This window comes from Octodon degus, unplaced genomic scaffold (assembly GCF_000260255.1).
Source record: "Octodon degus isolate 3935 unplaced genomic scaffold, OctDeg1.0 scaffold00159, whole genome shotgun sequence".
Lineage (NCBI taxonomy): Eukaryota > Metazoa > Chordata > Mammalia > Rodentia > Octodontidae > Octodon > Octodon degus.
This window is the reverse complement of record NW_004524735.1, coordinates 4,065,956-4,087,573: the sequence shown is the minus strand read 5'-3', so window position 1 is coordinate 4,087,573 and position 21,618 is coordinate 4,065,956. Positions and strand designations below refer to the sequence as shown.

The 21,618-nt window shown below is 40.9% G+C and overlaps 1 protein-coding gene and 1 pseudogene across 1 annotated transcript in view; both read left to right on the top strand.

Annotated features, from left to right (window-relative positions):
- The window catches only part of Nell1 (neural EGFL like 1), a 990,534-nt gene extending 972,946 nt beyond the window's left edge, over window positions 1-17,588 (top strand). The window contains exons 19-22 of the mRNA XM_004642698.1: window positions 1,470-1,663; window positions 13,077-13,253; window positions 15,682-15,906; window positions 17,535-17,588. Coding sequence (XP_004642755.1) covers window positions 1,470-1,663; window positions 13,077-13,253; window positions 15,682-15,906; window positions 17,535-17,588 — 650 coding nt within the window. The remainder of the gene's footprint in view (window positions 1-1,469; window positions 1,664-13,076; window positions 13,254-15,681; window positions 15,907-17,534) is intronic.
- Window positions 3,643-4,106, top strand: LOC111813022 (annotated as a pseudogene).
- Window positions 17,589-21,618: the final 4,030 nt, after the last annotated feature.

The window sequence follows — 21,618 nt, the reverse complement described above, 5'->3', positions numbered from 1 at the left end:
AAGCGTTCCCACCCACTCACCAGGACTGGGCTAGGGCTGGATCTGGGGGTCCCGAGAACCCAGCAGAAATTCTCATTCTCTTGGCAGGCATGGAGGGAGCTGTGCAGTGTGTGTGTGGGGGGTGTCCCAAGGGTGTGAAAGAGCCCTAAGGGTGTGGAAGAGCAATGATTTTTTTTAAAAAAAATTTTGTTCCATTATTAACCAAATGCTTACAAACTTATGTACATTTAAAGATGAAATTTAGGTCATAAGATAAGTTACAATTCTGTTTTATTTTCCTACAAAAGTCAAGTCTACTAAAAGGTAGCCTAATAGTAGATATTTATATATGCTCATGTGTTCAGCTTATCAGCTTAGTGAGGTGGTATCTTAGAGGTCAACTTCAAGACTTAAAAAGTCTAGTGTGCAAAGAATCTTGTGCATAGCAGACTTTTGGTTCAAAAAATTGAGTTCATTTTATTATTTGAAGGATACTTGCAGCTGGGGATGAAGATTATTCAAGGGAAACAGAGGACTCTGATAGACAAATTACAGGGACTTTCAAATGGCTTAAAAATGTTACAAAAATGAAAGACCTCTTCAATTTTTCTTGAGGGGATCTCACACATATGTGACATGTCACAGTGCGTAGAAGTTTCCAGGTCATATATTTCATCTCAGTTTTAAAAGATGATTTCTTTTTAAAAGTTATTCAGAGGTAGAATCTGCTGCCTAGTGAGGCAACGGATTGTCCTATGGACAAGAGTGCAATCCAAACTGTGCAGGCCTGCGTTTAGGATATTGCCAAGGTCACTCAGGCTTTTTCCATCAGAATGAGTTGGCTAGATCTATATTTTCCTTTCCTTGGCTGTCCATGAAAACAGTGTAACACATACACATCGTTCATCGACATCCATACCGGAGTGTACCATAGCTCTGGTATTTTTCTTTGTAGTGCCAAAATGCACTGACCAATAGGGTGAAGGGAATTCAATTAGCAAGTCAGCTTCTAGAAATTGATCCCACTTGCAGTATTTCAGCCTTAGATTCAAGCCTGGGCGTGGGGAACCTAACTGTGCTAAGGTTGTCCATTGCCCTCTTGCTCCTACTCAGTAGCTAATCTATGCACATGGTTAATGAGTCAGCAGTGTTTATGGCAACGGGTGAAGCAGCGCTTGAGGATACCTTAAGAGCAGTTCATGTTGCTACTGGAGTCAGGCAGCTCTGGGTTTGATTTTCAGGATAACCACTTGCTATTTAACTCTAGTGACCTCTGCTCTATTATTTACAAAATAGAAATAAGAGCGAATCCTCCCACACAATGCTACCTGCAGGGTAAATGAAATAAAGTATGGGAAGAGTTTGGCACAGTAGCCATACTGGGGATGAGGTAAATATCCACTAGTGTTACTCGATGTAATTGCAAATGGTTGTCATTTTTACAAGTCCCCTTGGCTAGATCCTGAAGTCCTATGCTTTATCTGTTGCAGACATCGATGAATGTGCCTTAAGAACCCACACCTGTTGGAATGATTCTGCATGCATCAACTTGGCAGGGGGCTTTGACTGCCTCTGTCCCTCGGGGCCTTCCTGTTCTGGCGACTGTCCCCACGAAGGAGGACTGAAGCGCAATGGGCAGGTGTGGACCCTGAAAGAAGACAGGTGCTCTGTCTGTTCCTGCAAGGTGAGGCTGGTGTGACGCAGGAAAATCCATTAACAACTCTTTCTCTCCCTCCTTGACCTTTCTGCTTCCTACTTCTTGCCCCTGTGTGGTTGACTCTTGTGTCCTCATCGTCCCTGAAAATCTCCTCCGGTTCTGATCTACACTATAGCTAGTGATGGTGCTGTGTGACACAAGACATGCTGTAATCCATTGGTGAAAAGTGAGGTATGGGGTTGATCAACGACAGCAGCAAGGGAAAGCAGGGAAGAGAAAGCAGTGCAGTTCTGCCCACCAGTAACCTCAAGGGCCTTTAGGTATGGCTGGAGAGCAGCCTTAATAAGCACTCACCCTGCACTCATATAAACTTTCACATTAAAATTATGCTTTGCCTAAAATGATCACCTGCATGCACTTGCTAAGTTTTGGTGGTATTGTCCAGAATGGTAAAGCTCACAATCTGGCTTCCAGTGGCCAGACAGGAGGGCTTCTTCTCCAAGCTAATGACAGTGACAGTATGCAGTCTCCTTATCATTGCTTTCTTCTTTAATATTTTCCGTCCTGGGCCATTTTTTACATGAAAATGCTTGCAAGTGAGTTTAATGCTTATGAAAATAAAATTCTGTCACCATGTGGTTTTATTTTATGCTTTGTGAAATGGGTCTATTAAAACATTAGATTTCCTTATGCTTTAGTGCTTCTTTTGTTGATCTTTCCCATTTACTTTTCTTTGTTATTACTTTACTGTAGCTCTTGCCTTGAATTTCTGTGTCCGTTGGGAAGAGCTTATTTAATCAAGGACTTTATGGACATGAAAACCAAAAGAAATTATTTGCTTACAAGCCTGTTAGAGACGCAGGTCTCCCGATAATTTTTCAGTGTGTTCTGTAACAACAGTGCTGGAATAAGCCTTAAACATCATAAAATTAATCTGTTCAGACTTCACCACTGCCATGCCCCAAGAGACCAGTGGGGACGCATTTAGGACAGCTACACTGTACCACATCTATTGCATAACACCTGCATTTTTCCCATATCAAGTTCTAAGCACTCAAATTGGGGTTTATTTCTTCAATTTATTGAGCACCTGCTGTTTCAGGCACCCTCTAATTTAGTTTTTTATGTATTTGGTACAGGGTCTCACTATGCAGCTTGGACTCATAGTGATCCTCCTGTTTGCAGCCTCCCAAGCTCTGGGATTACAGGTGTGCACCCCTAAGCCCACCCTCTGTGGCCAGATCAGTACACCTGGGGGAGTGGGTAGGGCTAGCACAGCATGTGGTGCCAGGGATCAAAACCTGGTCTCTGTGCTTGCCTAAGTAGGCACTAAGTCTGCTGAGCTATCTTGCCAGACCTGCACCTTCTAATTTGAAAAGTATACTATATTCATTCTTACAGCCAACTTTATAAAATAAAAAAAGCTCAGTCTGTAAGGGGAAATCAATTTGCCCAAATCATTGAGCATACAAGTATCTATGTGCACCCAGGACATTTGCGCTGCATACAAGGACTTTGAGTTCATTTGTTGCAAAAGTCATAGTTTTCCATATGGCCACATGTCCTGAAAACTCTACAGCTGGTGGGGTTTGGATACCTCTTGGTGCCCTTAGACTCAGTTGGGTAATTTGTCAATCTGTTTTATTGATTGACCTAGGTCAAGCTCTCTAGTATGTTAATTCTGGGGAAGCAATTCTTTAAAAATTTTACTATTATTTATTATAATATTCAATCATTCAGCATTGACTCAAAGGACAGAATTTTCTTTTTTCTTTTCTTTTTTTTTTTTTTTTTTTTTTTGGAGGAACCAGGGACTGAACTCAGGCCCTTGCACTGGCCAGGCAAGTGCTTATTCTCTTGAGCTATCTTCCTGGTCCTTAAGGACAGAATTTTCTAAGAGAAAGAAAATCTGGCCACCATGCTGTGCTTTGTCGTGAGATTCGGCTTCTGTAGCCCCAGAGACAGCAGAAGGAATGGCAAGGAGCAGCAGGATGAGCAGCAGAGGGATGACGGGACTGTTGGGACAAGGCCATGAGATTGGGGGATTAGGTGGGATCGCTTGGTGTGGTAGGGCTAGGGGCCAGTATGCTGGTCATCGACATAATCAATCACTGGATCTGGTGAATCATCTGGTGGCTGATGTGAGGGAGAAGGAAGAGATCCAGAAGGAGCAGATCTGGGAGCAGATGGCCCCCAAGCTGGAGTCTGAGCTGACCACAAAATCATCCTCCAGCAGACCTTAGAAAGTGTATAGTAGCCGGAGAAGCTGCAGTCCAAACTGAACTTCAAGGAGCCAGCTCCTGAGTCCCCACATGTGCCCGAGGCTGCAGCTGGCTCTGTAGTGCAAGTGGCTCCACCCCTGCAGTGCAAAGAGCTACCAACTTGTTCTGCTCCGTTCCTACCAGTTTATTCTGCAGTCTGCCTGCATCATCTCACTTGGAGAACTTCAGATCAGCAGAGCTGGAGTTAAGACATGTCCCAAGGACAACGTCACGTGGTCCATTCCAGTGACAGATCCCTGACAAGGGGCAGGTCACTAGAGGCTGAAATACAAGTCAGGCAAGTGCCCAGGCCAGTGAGCCTCTGCTGTGGCTATGGTCTGAGGGCTTCAGTGACTTGGGCAACTTAGCTGAAAGTGGCAAACAGTGAAGGCAGTTTGAAATGTGCTGCCCTTTTTCTCCAGAAATTCAAAAGGTTCTGTTTTCCATTTCTATGAGCATCTTAGGCAGCTTCACTTGACAATGACCATCCCTAGGAAGAAGCCACGTGTTTCTTAAGCAAAAGCACCTTCTTTTTTCTCCCCTGCCTCTGCAAAGGAGTCACAGAGAGAAGAGATTATCAGCTTTCTGCTGTTTAATAGGGCATAATGCATGGCTTTGTGCACAGCCCAGCTTGCAGTTACAGTTTTCGGAGGACCATCTACAAAGGTCTGTGTCATTAGTGTGGTGGAGGATCAGCTTGGATTTTTTTTTTTTTTTTTTTCAGAACCGGGGATCGAACTCAGGCCCTCGCACTTGCCAGGGAAGTGCTTATTCCACTGAGACATCTCCCCGGCCCCATCAGCTTGGATTTTGAACAGTCCTTTGACAACATCTTTTTATTAATTTTGTGGAGAACTTTCTGGTGAACAGAAAAGCCACAACCTATTGTGGATGAGATATGGAGGAGGAAAAGGTTTTGATCAAATGGGGGGGAGAGGGGTGCAGGTGAGAAGTTTGTTTCTGGTCAGACTCTGAAGTAGTGAAAACCTCTAATTTATTTTTTGTTTGTTTTTTTCACCTCCACTTTCTGACACCTGATCCCAATGTGTATCTCCAGGATTTGTTTTTCGATTTTCCTTTTTTAATTTTTAAAAAAATTTTATTAGTACATGCTTGCTGTACATAATTTTTACATCATTATGTAATAAATTCCCTACTCATTATGGGAATTTAATACTAGTGTAAGAATTCTATTTAACTTTCCAATGTAGCTTGGAGCTTCAGTTAACATTGTGTTTATTTTTCTAAAAAAAAAGAAATGAAGGAAACCTCATTGTGGGCTAGAATAGTGGGGGAGGAGGTTTCGTGTTCAGCCCACAAAATAGGCGTGTATTCTTCGCTATTTTTTTTTTTTTTTGAGAAAGTATTGTTTGTCCAAACTTTTGAGAATGATCACAGCCTGAATCCATATCATTTTTAACTTTTCTAGGTCACCAGCCCCTCCAATAGGCAAGCACTTTAGTGGAGTGTGTACTTCTCTGAGACTAACCTTCTTTTGTTTAAATCCATGATAAAGCAGAGAACTTATCAATTACCAAAATCCCCACGGTGTTTGACTTTGTTAATAAGTCATGGTTATTGACTTTGTTAATAAGCCAAGCATTCTGAGTTATTGTTTTGACTCCTAAAGTCTTATGAAAATGAGACTGAAATTGTCACAGGAGGTGAATCAACCATTCTTACAATCTTATTTCATTATGAAGATGTGGCTCCACCCCTTTCTCTCTCTCTCTCTCTCTCTCTCTCTCTCTCTCTCTCTTTAGGGAAGGGTCTACAGGGTGTTCAGGGTCTCACTACTAGATCAGACTTGTAGTGATCCACCTGTTTACAGCCTCCCGAGAGCTGGGATTACAGGCGTGCACCACCATGTCCAGTCTCAATTCCCATCTCAGCATGACCTGGGGGCAGGGCCAGCACAACAGGCCAGGGGATAGAGCCCTGGGCCCTGTGCTTCCTTGCAGGTACTTTAATCCACTGAGCTATTTGGCTGGCCCTCCACCTCTTTCTTTTCTGAAAGAAAGATCTATCTTTACATACATCTTTTGGCCAAAGTTTTGATTTTTCAATTGCATTCATTGCTAATTTATAGCACCATTTTCCAGAGGTTGTGGGGATGAAGAACACTTTGTTTAAGTCCTGAAGTAAGGGCTCTTCATCAGTTCTGGAAATCATTCTCATAAAATAATTTGTGATCTCCTTGTTTATTTTTTGTCATTTGCAGTTGAAAGTGTCCTATTCCACGTTCATAAGAAATATTGTCAGCACGTAAGCATCCAAGTGGATGGTTATACTGACATCATCTTAGAGGCTATAAAATCAAGGTATGAGTTACTTTCAGTCAGTCATACCCTTAATGTTTTAATTTCACATGAAACCAAATATACACGAGCAGAATCACACAAGGCAATAAAAGATCAAGAGCCAACATTGAGAGAAACAGTCCAAGTTGTTTTGAAAGGCCAGTTTCTCCTCACGAATCAGTAAACCAGTTCTTCTGGCAGTCTGATGTCAGAAGAAAGACAGGGTTACATGCATGTGCAAAATGCAGGGAGCTCAGTACGCAGCTGGGTCCGTGTGGGTAGATTTGCACCTTTCTTTTCAGTCTAAGCCTTTCTTGGTGATCAAAAGGCTTTGTTGACCACTGCTGATTAGGCAAAGAATGATTGTTAGACTATACAGAACCCATGTTTTTTCTATGTTATAGAAACACAGTTATGGAAAAGTTATCAGTCTGCTCTTGGCTTTTAAATCTTGGCTGCATCCCCAGTGTTTTCCATAGACATGTTGCTGTGACTCTTCTGCTCATAATCTGTCCAGGTCTTCATTTTCTATCTGTGTCACATAGGAAGGTAGAGAAACTACAGGTTTATTAGTTCCTAGGAAATGTGTATTTTGGTGTGAGTCATTCTATTTCTATTGGAAGTCATAGAGAAGGAGAAAGAAAGGTTTTTACATTCAATTGGTCGCCTGTCATATTGTGATAAGGAGTCATTTGCTATGGAAACATGGACAAATGCAGGTATGCTGTGAGAGCCCCAATAGGGACGAGAGAACAGCTTCCTGGAGAAAATGACCCTCGATTAAGGACTTTGGCCAAATATGGATGTGGGGAAAATGAATCCCAAGCAGAAGGAACTGCAAAGCAAAGATGCAGAGGCTTAGGATGTGTGTAATGCTGGAAATGGGAAGTCCTTGGTGTGGGGAGAGCACTGGGGTCCAGAGCGCGTGGGAAGGAAAGGCAGAGCAAGAGCCAACAGAGAAAGCTGGGGGGAGGCCGGAACATGGGGTGCAGGCCTCATCTTCATGCAGCAAAGATCCTCGCAGACTTCACGTCTGAAGAGGGCAAGCTGCCATCCGGGCCTACCTGCCAGTGTGACAGGTGGCTTCAGGCAAGGGAAGCTAATAGGAGAGAATCACCCAGTTGTGGTGAGGGCTGAGGGGAACAACCACATGAGCCCGCAGAGGGGGCAGAGGGGAGGCGACGTGGGGGAGACTGAGATGTGAAAGAGGGCTGCTGGTGACAGATGGCGCCAGGCTGAGCCTCCACACATCTTTCCTGCTCTGTGGGCAAGGCAGAAGCTCAGGGTACACTGGGCCTGGGCTGCCCATTTTTCTCAGTAAGCGGAGTTCAGGTGTCACCAAGGAGAGAAAGTGCGTAGGCGCTGTCAGCTTCAGTTATGCATCCACTGACAAGTCCACCTACACTTCCGGCAGGTACTGCAGTCAGACGCCTGCTATTTGTCATTTCAGTTCCTGCCATTTAGCTCAACCACAGTCCAAAAGTATTAAATTGGGAATTTCAGCGTAATTCACAAATGTTAAATCCCTTGATGTTCCAAGTACACAGACAAAGCCTGTGTCATCCACTGTGTTCAGTCATCCCTTCCTTGGTGTAGGCAGCATGTTTATCACATGGATCATTTGGGGTTGTTCTGCTCACATTCAGGTAACCCTTCTTCCACCATGCCTGTTGGCTTTCTGGCTAAGATCCAGTGTGGTAGTGAGTTACGCCTGGGTGACAATTTAAGGCTACATCCCAAAGCCAGTGTCATTCACCTCACTCATCGGATCATGAAGGCCTTATGTCAGTCATAGAATCACATGTATGTGGGTGTATGGATAAGCATAGTGTAATAACATGAGAACAAGACAATCACGTCCTTACATCTTTTACTACTGTATATTGGTATCAGTTCTATTATTAGCTATCATTATTAACCTCTTTCTGTGCCAATTTTATAAGTTAAGCTTTGTCAGAGGTACATGTATTATAGGAAAAAATAAAGCAGGTCGTGTGTGATTCAGTACCTTTCCTGGTCTTGGCATGAGTCTCCTCTGACTAATGCAGGATGACAGACTTCTTATTAGAAAGAGGAAAATCTAGAGGAAGAAAGAAAAAAATGAGGCTGGATTTCATTTTTATGCTTTTCATTCAGTATTTTTTTAAAGTAAATAACATTTGCCTGAAACTAAAGGTGAGATTTAAGTAGGAATAGCCCTTGGATTTTTTTCTGAGGATTACAGGCATATGGAAAGCAAGACCACAAGTAACTGATCACCCAGTATATTTTAGTAAAGTCTCAAACTGCGGCCATATCACAGAAGGAAAAGGAAGAGGCAAGAAGGAGAAGATCCTGGCATGAGGTGCCCCTTGGCCCAGCTTCCAATGAACGCCAGCTTGGAAGCCAAGGCAGGCCATGCCAGGCCCCCAAAGGACTCCCTGTGTCTTTCTAAATGGCGAGAGCTCATGTCTGCTCCAATGCAATGGCTCGCCCTTTGGAGTATGACAGTTACCTTTGGAGAGAAGACCAGGAATGAATCAGCTTTTTCTGGGGCCAACATGAAGACATTACTTACCCTGGGCTGGGGATATAGCTCATTGGCCTCAGTGCCTGCCTGGCAAGAACAAGATCCTGAGTTTGATTCCTGATACAAAAAAAAAAAAAAAAAATCTTAGAAATTACTTACCTAGATTCCTGTGGTGTGCTCATGAAGAGGGTGGCTTTGTTTTCTTGACCCAAGCAGCAGCACTACCAGTACCTTCTTCTTTACACAGGAGTTGGCGAGGAAAGCCCCAAGACCGTGTTTCTTATTCTTTGAAAGATAAATATGGTGGCAGGCCCAGTGCAGCCCTGAAAAAATGGTGAGGTCCAGATCAGGCACAAGATTTTCTTTTCTGTTTCCCTGACTCCATTTTCCAATTCCAAGCCTGCCTTTCTATTGCAAGAGATGGTTCTACCACACTGACTCCCCATGTGGCTGGGTTCTGTTGTTTCTCTGTCTTTGGTTCCATAACTCTCATTTGTTCTAGGATGACTGACATTTTGACCAGCGACTTTGACGTACTGAACCTTCAATTCAGTATGTGCAGGGTAGAACACAATAATTTGCACATCTACCTAGTTCCCATGGGCTACCATGAAGTCTCAAAATGCTGCTGCTGTAGTGGAAATGTGCCCATAGATGATAATGTAAATAGATGTAAACTCAAATCTGGTTTTCAATAAAACTTTATTTAGAGAAGCAAACATGTCAAACTTAGACATTCACATAAATAATTATATCGAAGTCTACTTACTTGATTAAAAGGTTGTAAGATTCAGTACCAGAAAAATTAATTAGTTGATACTAGAAAATCCAGAGTATATATGTCAATGTGTTGAGCATTTGGTCATAAAGTACAATTTATAGTATAAAGCCTATACTTTTCTCTAGCATACTAAAAATAAAGCTCCTTGTAAGTTTTCTAACAAAGCCTATGTCCCACTTTATTTTTTATTTTATGCTTTGGGGTGAATTTTAGTGAAGGGTCTACAGGGTGTTCAAGGTCTCACTATTAGATCACACTTGTAGTGATCCAATTGTTTACAGCCTCCCAAGAGCTGAGATTATGGAGCGCGCCACCACGCCCAGTCTCAATTGCTGTCTCAGCACGCCCTGGGGACGGGGCTAGCGTGGTAGGCCTGGAGATCAAGCCCTCAGCCCATGCACCTGCTTTGAGATGCTTTAAACCGCTGAGCTATTTGGCCAACCCTGTCCCAGTTTTTAAGATTCAGAGACATTAGACATTGCAGTACTTATTAATTGCTCATAGTCTAACTTACAGTGACAGAACTGAACAGAAACTTTTAGCTTTTGAGGCAGAAGTCTGCTTCGATGTCTTTGACTTCAAAGTGATGCCCTCGATGGATGGAAGTCAAACTCCCAAGAAGCCTTGTACAGCAGGACATCTCACTCAGCATCCACCGTCTCCTCTCTCTAAAGTGTGTGTCTGCTGTGACTGTGTTATGTGAGTTGACGGTTTATAACCACATTTACAGTGAGTTAATGGAGTCACCTGTGACACTTTCATTATTAAAAATGACTTTCTTGATAGTTACCCTGTAACTCAAAGCCAGAGTGAGCATAACCATTGTTCTGAGACACGTCAGGGGCTAAGAGAGTGCTATTCATCATTTTGTGTAATTGAGAATTGTGTAGATGGGAAATTGCCTTCCTTTTTACTAACCCTGAAGCCAACTCATTTATTCTTATTCATTCTTTTAATCAACCTGTAAGAAGAAATCACACATTTTGGTGGGTCTTGCAGCGAGAACATTAGCTTCTGCTGAATGAATTCATGCATGCACTGCTGCTGCTGCTGCTCATGGACCGGGTGATGTTGGTTCTTAAGGCCTAGTCCCTTTATACTTGGGGCAAATGGTACAGTGCTGTAGAAATCTGGGTTCATTTTGCAGATTGCAGCTTTCCCTGACTTTCTTAGCTTCTTTGGATTCAAAATAAACTTGAGGTGCTCATTTGGGGCCATGGTTACAGAAAATATATTAATAAATTAAACTAATGATATGAGTTGTAAACCACAAACTTATCAATGAAAGATTCCTGGGTTTGGACAGTTGGATTCTCTGTACATTCTCTCTCTCTCTCTCTCTCTCTCTCTCTCTCTCTCTCTCTCTCTCAGCGTGCACACATAAATCCTTATGGAACATGTTTATTTCCAGTCTTCCTGTGGAGTACATCTAATGCATCCATTTTGGGGGAAAGCAATTTTTCAGCATATTAATTTATTACATGTATAACTAGCATTTCTTTTATATTTTCTATAAAGAGTGTAACGCTTTTAAAAGTTTCTACTTTAGCTGACACTACATTTATCTCAGCAAACTCTGACTGACTCAGCATTGTCATGGATGAAGTAGGTGAAGACCCTGAGGGTAGGTGACATCTCTCTATTCAGTGTCACTAAACCATGAAGGGGGGAAGTCTACGATGACAGGGAACATTTAGAGAACACTGTGGCAGATCAGAAAGATGAGCTGTATCCAACAAGGTGAAACCCAGCAGGGACAAACCTCAAGTAATATATTCACTGGCCCTATACAACCAAGTGCACAAAATGGAATGGGGCTTAATGAGGTCTTACTCTTCATTAAGCTCAATATAAGCCAACACTGTGGCATAACCAAAGTAAGAAAGTAAATACTGAAATCAAGCTGCATTAGAGAAAGCGCAGCACTTAAAGCACAGTGGCATGAGTCACAGGCAGCTCTGCTGCTGAAAATACATTTAGTTATAGTAAGTATAAACAAATTAGTGTAATGTATGACACAGAATGAGTGTTTGCTTTGCAGTAGATAGTGAAGGTACACATGTCAACAGGAAGTACTCAATTCTGTGAAAGGTGAACGCTGCAATGACAGAGAAAGGAAAAAGCATTGGGATTTGGTCAAGAAATTGGAAACATTTAACCCAGAGGTGAGACAACTTGGTGAATACAACAGAACTCCTCTAAGAACTGAAGAGTGGGAATCTGATAGACCCTCATAGAAGGGACCAGGAGACGTATGAGTATCCAGGGTATGAGACAAGAATAATGGACAGATAGCAATACATCTAGTATTGAGACATGTCCAAAGAAGCACATTTGAAATGCTTCCCAGAGAGGTAAGTTCTTTAAGACTGGAGAGCTGTAAGCACAGGCTTGGTGCCTTTTATATGCTGTCGCCACGGAGAAAATTGGCTATATTCTAAGGTATTCTCCAGCCCCAAGGTTTTGATTTTTAGTTTTTTAATATTTATCAAAATAATCACAACCCTAAATGGTGGCTGCAGACCTTATCTTGTATTTAACTTTCTTCATTGTCTGAGGTGGGAAGTTGCTGTGAGACAGTCCAAAAAAGAGGCACGCTGGAAAACATTCAGTCTTTATGGTCAAGTGCTGCTGGCTTTCATTGCTTTCTATCTGTGAGTCCTCAGGAGCCAGCACTCTAGGAAGTATATTGTGTCTGTATGTTAGCGAACTGCTACAGGAGGAAAGGTGGCACCTACTTATGATCTCGTCAAACGAACAACCTGTCATGTGGAAGAGAAGCTTTTTTCAAAACGTAGGATCTGGTTCTGATGGTCAGAGTTACTGGTACATGTGAGCCCTTGGTTAGGTCATTTAGCCTTTCTGAGCCTCAGCTAACTCTTTGTTTTTTTTTTTTTTTTTTTTTTTTTTGCAGAACCAGGGGTTGAACTCAGGCCCTTGCACTTGCCAGGGAAGTGCTTATTCCACTGAGCCATCTCTCCAACCTCAAAACTATTTTTTTTTTTGGCAGAACGGGGGATTAAACTCAGACCCTTGTGCTTGCCAGGAAAGTGCTTATTCTACTAAGCCATCTCCCCAGCCCTACTGAACCATCTCCCCAGCCCTAGCTCTTCTGTAAAAAGAGCAAAAACAGATTTCCTTATTCCTTTTTTGCTAGGAATAAAATTAAATGACTGCATGTGAACCTGTTCAGTGATATTGTTATAACCCCACAAAAAAAGTTAGGAGCATGATTCTTCATTAACACATAACATTTTATCTACCTAGTTTACATGTAACATTTTATCTACCTAGGTTAGGTATAATTCTTACTCAGAAGTATGATTGTTAAGGAAATAACAATTTTGTTTTCAAGGAACCTTTTGTCAAGCTATTAATGACTACATTCTGACTTGAATGACTTTGTAGGCAAAGCTAGGGAGAGGATGTGTTCGCAGGAGGATGCCAGCAGGCATTTGTTCTGACGATGTCAAATACTAAGAAATCTTTCCTACATGCGCTGTAAAGAATGTACATGGTGTGGTCCTCCTAGTACAGCTCCCCCATTATTTCTTCATTGATGATGTTAGTTAATTTCATTCCTAAACAGGATGGGAAGACATTCTGCCGACGGACAGCTTGTGATTGTCTGAATCCAAGCGTTGACCTTTTCTGTTGCCCAGAGTGTGACACCAGGGTCACAAGTCAATGTTTAGATCAAAATGGACACAAACTCTATCGAAGTGGAGACAACTGGACCCACAGCTGCCAGCAGTGTCGATGTCTGGTATGTCAGCTTCCTGTGGCTGTGCTGTCCTTTTGCTTTGGAAGAGGCAGCAGGACTATCTGCCTGTGGGCTGTGGTTCCCAGCTGTTTGTAGTACATGCAGACAGCTGTGGGGCTGTGGCTCTCTAAGGGGCATGTTTTCTACCTAGAGAAATGCAGATGTGTGCACATCCTAAAGAACACATAAATGGAACAGGTTTGGCTCCAGCAATGTCAGTTTACAGCTGTTACTTTTGAGAAAGTCCAGATTTCCAAAAATATACTGTAAGAAAGATTCATTCAAAGCTTTGACAGGTACTTACAGTCCTTAGAGAGCCAAGTCCTTTATGTACTGTGATATAATCATTAAAGCTCTCAATACAAGAGGCAACAAACCAGAGTAGAAATGCCAGAAATTGAGAGATACAGAAGAAGAATCCAATCTTCTTTCTTCCATGTGTTTGATTATCTTGGTCAAATCCCAGCCTTCACTTGGTCTTCCTTCCCTGAAAACATATACAGGGACCCATGGAATTAACTGTTTTATGAGGCTATTAAAAATAATAGAGAAGGCATGTGAAGGACAATACAGTACTTTATACATAGAAGGTGGTTGGTGCACAATTGGTGTTATTGCTTCTATTTCTTATGTTTTAGATGCTAAATGTTCATATAGAAAAAAATGAAGGTTATTTTAGATATTAATGCAGGTATTCTCATAGCAAAGAAAATTTGAGATACTCTTGAGAAAAGACTTAATTTCTAGTTCATTGTATTCCAGTGAGAGAGAGAGAGTGAGAGAGAGAGAGAGAGAGAGAGAGACAGAGACAGAGACAGAGACAGAGACAGAGACACAAAGAGAGATTTCAAAGGAGGAGACTATTTTTAGGATACCATATCATAGTAAATGTGATTTCTCACTAGTGACAAATTTGGAGCTTTCCATCTGAATAATGGAAATTTAAGTTGAGTGTTTAACTTTTGTTGAAATGAATTATTGAGTCTATAAGTACTATATAAAACCAAATTCAGAGAAATTGTCCAGGTGTTGCTCAGAGTTTCCAAAACCTCTGGGCAAGTGTTCAGATCTTAAAGAATGTATATTCTCAATGCTTCCTAATACCAAGGATGACAACTCAGAGATTAGAATAACAGATATTTGTTTTTAAATTCATAAACAATGGCCAATATATCTATCCAGCTAGGCACAGAGGGCACACTTGTAATTCCATTAGTCTGGTAGGCTGGAATCTGAGTGTAAGCCTAGCCTGGGTAACTTAGTAAGACTCAGCCTCAAAATTTTAGAAATTTTTAAAAGGGCTAAAGACCTAACTCAGTACAGAGGCTGTGGGTTTAATCTCCAACATCACGATAATTATCCAATACAGATATATTTTTGGTTTTCACCCTAGTCTGCAAGACTACATTTCTTTCCTAACAAGTGATTCCTGAGATAGCCAGAAGAATTCAGATTAATCTTACTCACTGCATACATTTTCATATCCGTAGTTTCAAAAGTGTGTCTTCCATTCCTGCTCTCCAAAGTGAATGTGTTTGGAAGAGCTGAAATGACAAACCATGACTTAAAGTTCCCTAGAGAATACCATGGACCATATTTCATAAATATTTACCAAGCGTTTGCCTGTGCCAGGCTTTGGTTGACATAACAGTGAGCAATCGATGCCAACTGTCTCTGGCAAAGCCCATTGTCTTTTGAAGCTGACTGAAAGGTTAACTGTGGATTCCTATACATTGTAAGGGGCATCTCCATGGCAGAACTGGCTGAACAGAGAAGCATCCTAGCCTGGCCTAACCAGTGGAGCCACAGCTGCCAGGTGCTGAGACATGTAGGAGTTCCATTTAAGTTTTATTGCTGAAATTTCATTAGTCACACATTACACTTCAAAAATTCTGAAATCATTTTTTTCTGAAAATGTCTAACTTCAAATTTGATACTAGCCACTTAAGAGGTTGTTGAAATAATATATTGTTTTGGGTTCTGATTTTGACCTCAGTCAAAATAAATAACTCCTTATAACTATCAAATATCTCATCAGCTTTTTATTTATTCATTCTAATAAGAATGTATACTGGTCAAAACTGTACTAAGTATCAGAAAACTGGCTTAAATCTTGAAACAATGTGTATTTGGGGTGATAGGCAGCATCCAGTTATAAACATCATGATAAGAAGAATGGCAGGCCAGGCTTGGAACACAGAGAAGCTGACCTAACTCTATGGAGTATAAAATAGGTGATCAGCAAAATCATCCAGAGGAAGACAATCTTTTGGATTTCTCCAAGGAGAAAGTGTTTCTAGTCAGCACCCATAATGGTACTAGCTAGAAATATTCAACGAGATGAGCAAATTCTGCACTCCCTTCCCCTTTCGGGATGTGAGTGACCTTGCCTTATGAATGGTGATGAGTTATGTTGAGCTTTCTTTTGCAGGAAGGAGAAGTAGATTGCTGGCCATTCACATGCCCCAATTTGAGCTGCGAGTACACAGCTCTCTTGGAAGGGGAGTGTTGTCCCCGCTGTGTCAGTGACCCCTGTCTGGCTGATAACATCGCCTATGACATCAGAAAAACTTGCCTGGACAGCTCTGGTATTTCGAGGTTGAGCGGAGCACTGTGGACAATGGCTGGCTCACCCTGCACAACTTGTAAATGCAAGGTAATTGGGTGTCTTGAGGATAGTCGGCCCTTGAACAAGTAGCAGACAAAAGTTGCCGGAGGTTCCCTCCTGATGCTTCTGAACACACAGGCTCCACGGATCCAGTGGAAATAGGAAGGCATTTATTTCTAGTCGGAGGTTAACAGATCTCAATGGATCATAGCTTCACCTTGTAAGAAGACACATTCTAGGGGGCTGGGGAGATGGCTCAATAGGATAAGTGCTTGACTGGCAAACACAAGGATCTGAGTTCAATCCCCGGTTCCACCAAAAAAAAAAAGAAGACACATTCTAAATAAACAAAGATTCATTACAAGCAGTCTGAGCCATCCCCCCTCCCAGCCTTTAAACTATGAAAGTATAGAACTTTATCAATTGACTGTGAGCCACTATATAGCTGATTTGAGATATTTTTACCTGAAAATTGGGGAAAAAAAGAATGAAAGGAAAAAGATTACCTTCCCTTCATCTGGAAAATGTTATTGTATAAGGTTTGCATGAAACTATCAATAGTAAAAAGGAAGCGTGTTTGGTGAAATCGTTGGTTTTGTTTAATTATCAGGGTACCTAATAGGAGGCCTATAGCATGCTCTACCCCATTTGGTTGTGATTATTTCCTACATTTTTTGGAGGAATTCCCACAAAATGTCCTCAAATATCCTTAAGATTATGAAAGTGACCCTTCATTCCTTCCGACTCGTGAAGACCTATGACTCGAACCAATACAGAGCAATGGTTTGTCCGTGTCAAAATCTCTAGCAAAACATCTGTTTCAGATTCCCATGATTAAGCAAGATAAAAATACTTGCCTACTGGGTCTCATCAAAGCCTAGCTCAGCTTCAGGCATCAGTGGAGGGTGCTCAACTTGCCTTTCAATGCTGATATTAAGGTTGATAGTTTTGTCTTTCCTCGAAAGTACTGTCCTAAAATACAGCTTCAATAGAAAAAGGATAATATTAGACCTCATCTACTAAAAATCCAAGCTCCCAGTGAACCTTTACCCACAGGACACTAAATGACTAGGAGGTATGGAGGCATGTGTTACGTAGCATTAATTTTTTAAAATCAGGCTTACGATTCATCATAGGGAAGCTGATGGCATACTTCATTAATACATAAAATGAATTTTAATGAATTCCCAGGCAAATGTGCATCAAAATATGTATTGTCTCCTTGCAAGCCCTCATCTAAAATATTGTATACATGCTTGACATGCATGTTTCTGGAACTATCTTGGATTTGCCTTCAGATTCTGTTCATACTTCTGATTAGAATTTTTTTTTTTCTTTTAGTGGCACATTGTCTCTTTCAGATAGTCATTTTAGGAAAGCCTCTCATTTGGATTAAGTCTAGCATAGAAATTGTGTGAAGAACTGTATTGCTGCGGGGATGGCCCAGACCTTCGCTGATGGCAGGCAGGCATAGAATAAGAATGAGCCTGGGCAGTCCACTGGGGCTTGGTCTCCTCTGCTCCTGGTCTGGCACTTTTCACAATTTTCCTAGCTATTTCTTCTGTGGTCATTTCTTGTTTGAAAAGGCTGAAAGCATTTGGAAGGGCAAGATTGCACGTCACTCATTGACCTCATTCTGCACCTCGGTGGCTGACTCTTATGTCCTTGTCGTACAGAATGGGAGAGTCTGCTGCTCTGTGGATCTGGAGTGTCTTCAGAATAATAACTGAAATGCTCAGAGTGGAGTCATCATAGGAGAATAATGGACAAAACGGCCATGCGACACGACGAAGCACAGAAGCTGATTTCTTTTTAATCACAGACAATTACCAAAGTCTCCATCCTAGGAGGGTGTTTGGGGATTGCCTCTGGGGCCGACCACTTCGCTCATTCCTGCTAGCCTAGCCCAGGTGACCTACAGTGCAGTGCATTTGAGTCTACGGTTGTTAAAAGAAGTTCCCCGTGTTGTCAATCATGTTTCCCTCACCGGGTCATCTGCAAAGACATTTAAATGGTCTCATGGTAAATGTTGATGTATATTTTTTTTGGTTGATTTTGTGTACCAGCATTAATAGAGACTCAGTGCCACTTATAATTTATTTATTTTTCTTCATTTCTGGATCAAATTCTAAAAATAAAATTGCCTATGGTGATTCTGTCCCATCCACTGCATACTTAATATTGAGATGCTTGTGAAATGAACTGATGAGAAATACGTATGTAGAGTCCCATCTCAGAGAACTTGTTGCCCACCCACATGTTGAACATAAACTTAGATGGCCACTGGGTTGATTTATACTGAAGGCAATTATGCTATATTAAAGGGAGGCAGGACAGAAGTGCAAATAAGTATTGGAAAAGGGCTCTCTCCTTCCTCTTGCAAAAATGAAATATAAAAGAAAAACAAAACTGTAACCCACCATGTAGAAGCAGCAATGCATACAACTCTTCCTAGCTACAACAGCAAAATTATCTTTATATTAATTTTAATAGTATTCAATAATGAACAAAGTACTTTAATAGCAAAATTATCATAATAGTGGTGAATAGTATTATTGACCCTTTAATACAGAAACATGAATTAAAGGGTCTGGCAAACCAAATGCTTTAAAGCTACTTGATTTAGGATACATCAGGCTTGGTAACCAAGGCTTCTAATTGGTGTCCAGGGTGTTCGCTACCAAACCCCATTGCCTGTCTGTGAATGAAGGGGCCTGTGGGAAAATCTCTGTGTTCAGCAGTTACTTGGAACACTGAATGAGCCTACTTGATCCGCTGCAATATTTTTAAGAACTGACAGGTATTAAGTTATACAAAATGAATAAAATGTGTAAATGACATTTTGTCTGCCCTGAGGATTCAACCTCTGCTACTTTCAGATAAATCACTTTATTTGGAATCAGATTAGTTCATGGATTTTCACCCACTCCCCCAACATCAGAGACACCTAAGTTGTGATGCGAGTCATGCTAAAAATGATACTTAACAGCTAATTAGAACTTTTAGTTTAAAATTATAAAGTTTATTGTCATTATTTATTGATATTTGTCCAATGGAGGTGATAATTGAAATCTTTTGTAAAAATGGATTTCACTACATGAAATCAATTTCATGTGATGAATTACAATAAAAGCAGATGAAATGCTACACTTGACAAAGATGGATACAATATGTTAAATTAAAGCACATATCTATTGTGATTCCTTAAATGAAATGTTAAGGTGAAGAATTTTTAAATTAATCTTTTGAAAATATTTATAAAAGGTCATTTAAAAAGAAATCTTTCACTTTTTGTTGAAACATTTTGTTGGAACCAGGTACATTCACAAAAACTGCAATTATATCTGTCTGTGATTGCTGAATTATGGCCCTGGTGTCAAGTCCAGATCTTTCCCTGTTTAATTGGTGTACATAGGGTTATTCATCTGCCTACTGCCCACAGTGATGGATAGAATGACAGGACAGTGGTTTCCACAGATAACATGTAGCTTATAAAAGCCTCAAAATATTACTATCTTGCCTTCTAATGAAAAAGTTTGCCCATCTCTGATGCAGAGGATTACGGAATACTAATGTGTATTTTAGAAATGTTGCCACTTTTCCCAAGGCACTTTCAAAACTGATCAGTTTTGACATTGTGTATGCCACAATTTACTGTCCCGCTATTAGCTTTGATAGCTCATTGTAAAATATCCTTATTTTACAAATATGATCAAAAGACCCAATGTTTTCTTCTCTTTATTGACCTGATGGGTTATATTTAATCTGGGCTAACTTGATGACATAACTTTATTGCACTGAGTTGCACAATTAAAATAAAAGTAGCTCCTTAATAAGGGATATACTTTCTATAAAATAATGGATGACATTACGTTAAAGTATTATTAAATATTATTGAGTCAGGGGTGGTGGAGCACTTTATATATAAAGTACTACTGGGGAAATAAAAAAAGATGAATAAAACAGAATTTTGTTTGTTCTTGGTTTTGGTGCTGGGGATTGATCCCAGGGTTTCCTTGCTGAGGTACATCTTCCCCCATCCTTTTTATTTTGAGACAGGATCTCACTGAGTAACCAGGCTGGTCTTGCACTAGTGCTTCTCCTGCCCCAGCTGCCCAGGGTACTGAGGTTATAAGTGTGTGCCACACTGTCTAGATCCCAGCCTCATTTCAACAGTCACCATTATATGGGCCTTTAGGAGATACTAACATTTCTTGAACCCATTACGGGAGTGAGTCTACTGGAGTAGGACAGTGTCTGCCATAGCTCCTCCCACTAGAAAGTTTTAGGAAGAGTTAATTATGAAAAGCCTAGGAACTAGGAGCATAGCTTGGTGGGGGAGCACTTGCCTACAAAGTAGGAAGCCCTGGGCTCAGTTCTCAGGACTTCAGAAACAATCAATCCACAAAGATCTGCTACATATCCGATTCAGAGTGCTTTGCTGCTATGCCGTGATCAGAAGTGTAAAATGAGTCTGTTTAAAGAAAGCAAAGCAGTGGGTGACACATCTGTTGGCTTGAGACTACAACTGTGGTCAGCCGCACCATACCTATGAAGATCCTTACATACATTGGCAAGGAAAAGTTAAAAGAAATAAAGGATGGTAGCTACCCTCCTGTTACTTCTAGAATGAACTCATTATGAGTGGAAGAGTAGAATAAGGGCAGAAGCTGGATGTCTTACAGTGTTAACTAGATACATATCTATTAAACACAGATTCTGCTTCTTTGTTTCCTTCTAGGAAATATATATATATATATATATATATATATATATATATATGTTTCATATGATTTTTTAACATTCATGTGTAAGTTGCAATGCATATATTATATACATTCATATGCAAAATATATATTTCTTTTCCTGGAGCTTCACCTCCTCTAGATTTTATAGGTCTGCCCTTACATCATTGTTATGCATTGTATATATATATATTTTTTCTTTGTATTATTGTTATAGTAGACCACAGCTTAGATTGTAATTGAAATCTGCATGCTTTTCATCTGTTTGCTTACTGCATAGTGCCTTGCATAGAACAGGTTTTCTGTTATTTCTTTTAAACATTGAATTTGGTTTTTTTATAATATACAAAATGGGGTACTGGAAGAAATCCACTCTGGTTTTCAAATATTCTTAATGAGATCTGTTTTAAAAAGCAAAATGTATTTGGCGCTCCAATATGAAAATCGCATGAAGGCAGACTTTCTGTGCTTACTGTAGGGTTAAAAGCAGCAGGCTCTCCACACACCCCACCACAACCTCCAGCTTTCAGCAGAGCACAGTTTGAAAGCCACCGACCTAATGCTTCACCTTTACTTTCACGACTGAGGAAATCAGCATGCAGAGTGACTGCCCAGAGCTCACAGCTAATTAATCACAGGGCTAGAGCCACCACCCAACCCTGTGCTATCCTGCCGCGGTTCCAAATGTGTGTTCACATTTCTGTTTCAAGTGAGCTTTCCCTACCCCTTCTGAATGGATGACATTAAAGACAATCATGTATGCAATGGAGTATTTGGTATTATCTCTGTGTTCCCTGTCCCTCCTGACTGTGATTGGAATTTATGAACATTCTGAACATAGTTTGGAGAAACATTCAAATTGTAAGACCAGAAAGTATGTCTAAACCCACAATAGAAATGAGACATTTCTCAGTCTCCCACTCTCAGGCTTTACAGGAAGAAAACAGGAAAAATAATGCATAATCAACTACTTATGATTAACTCTCTCTCTCTCTCTCTCTCTCTCTCTCTCTCT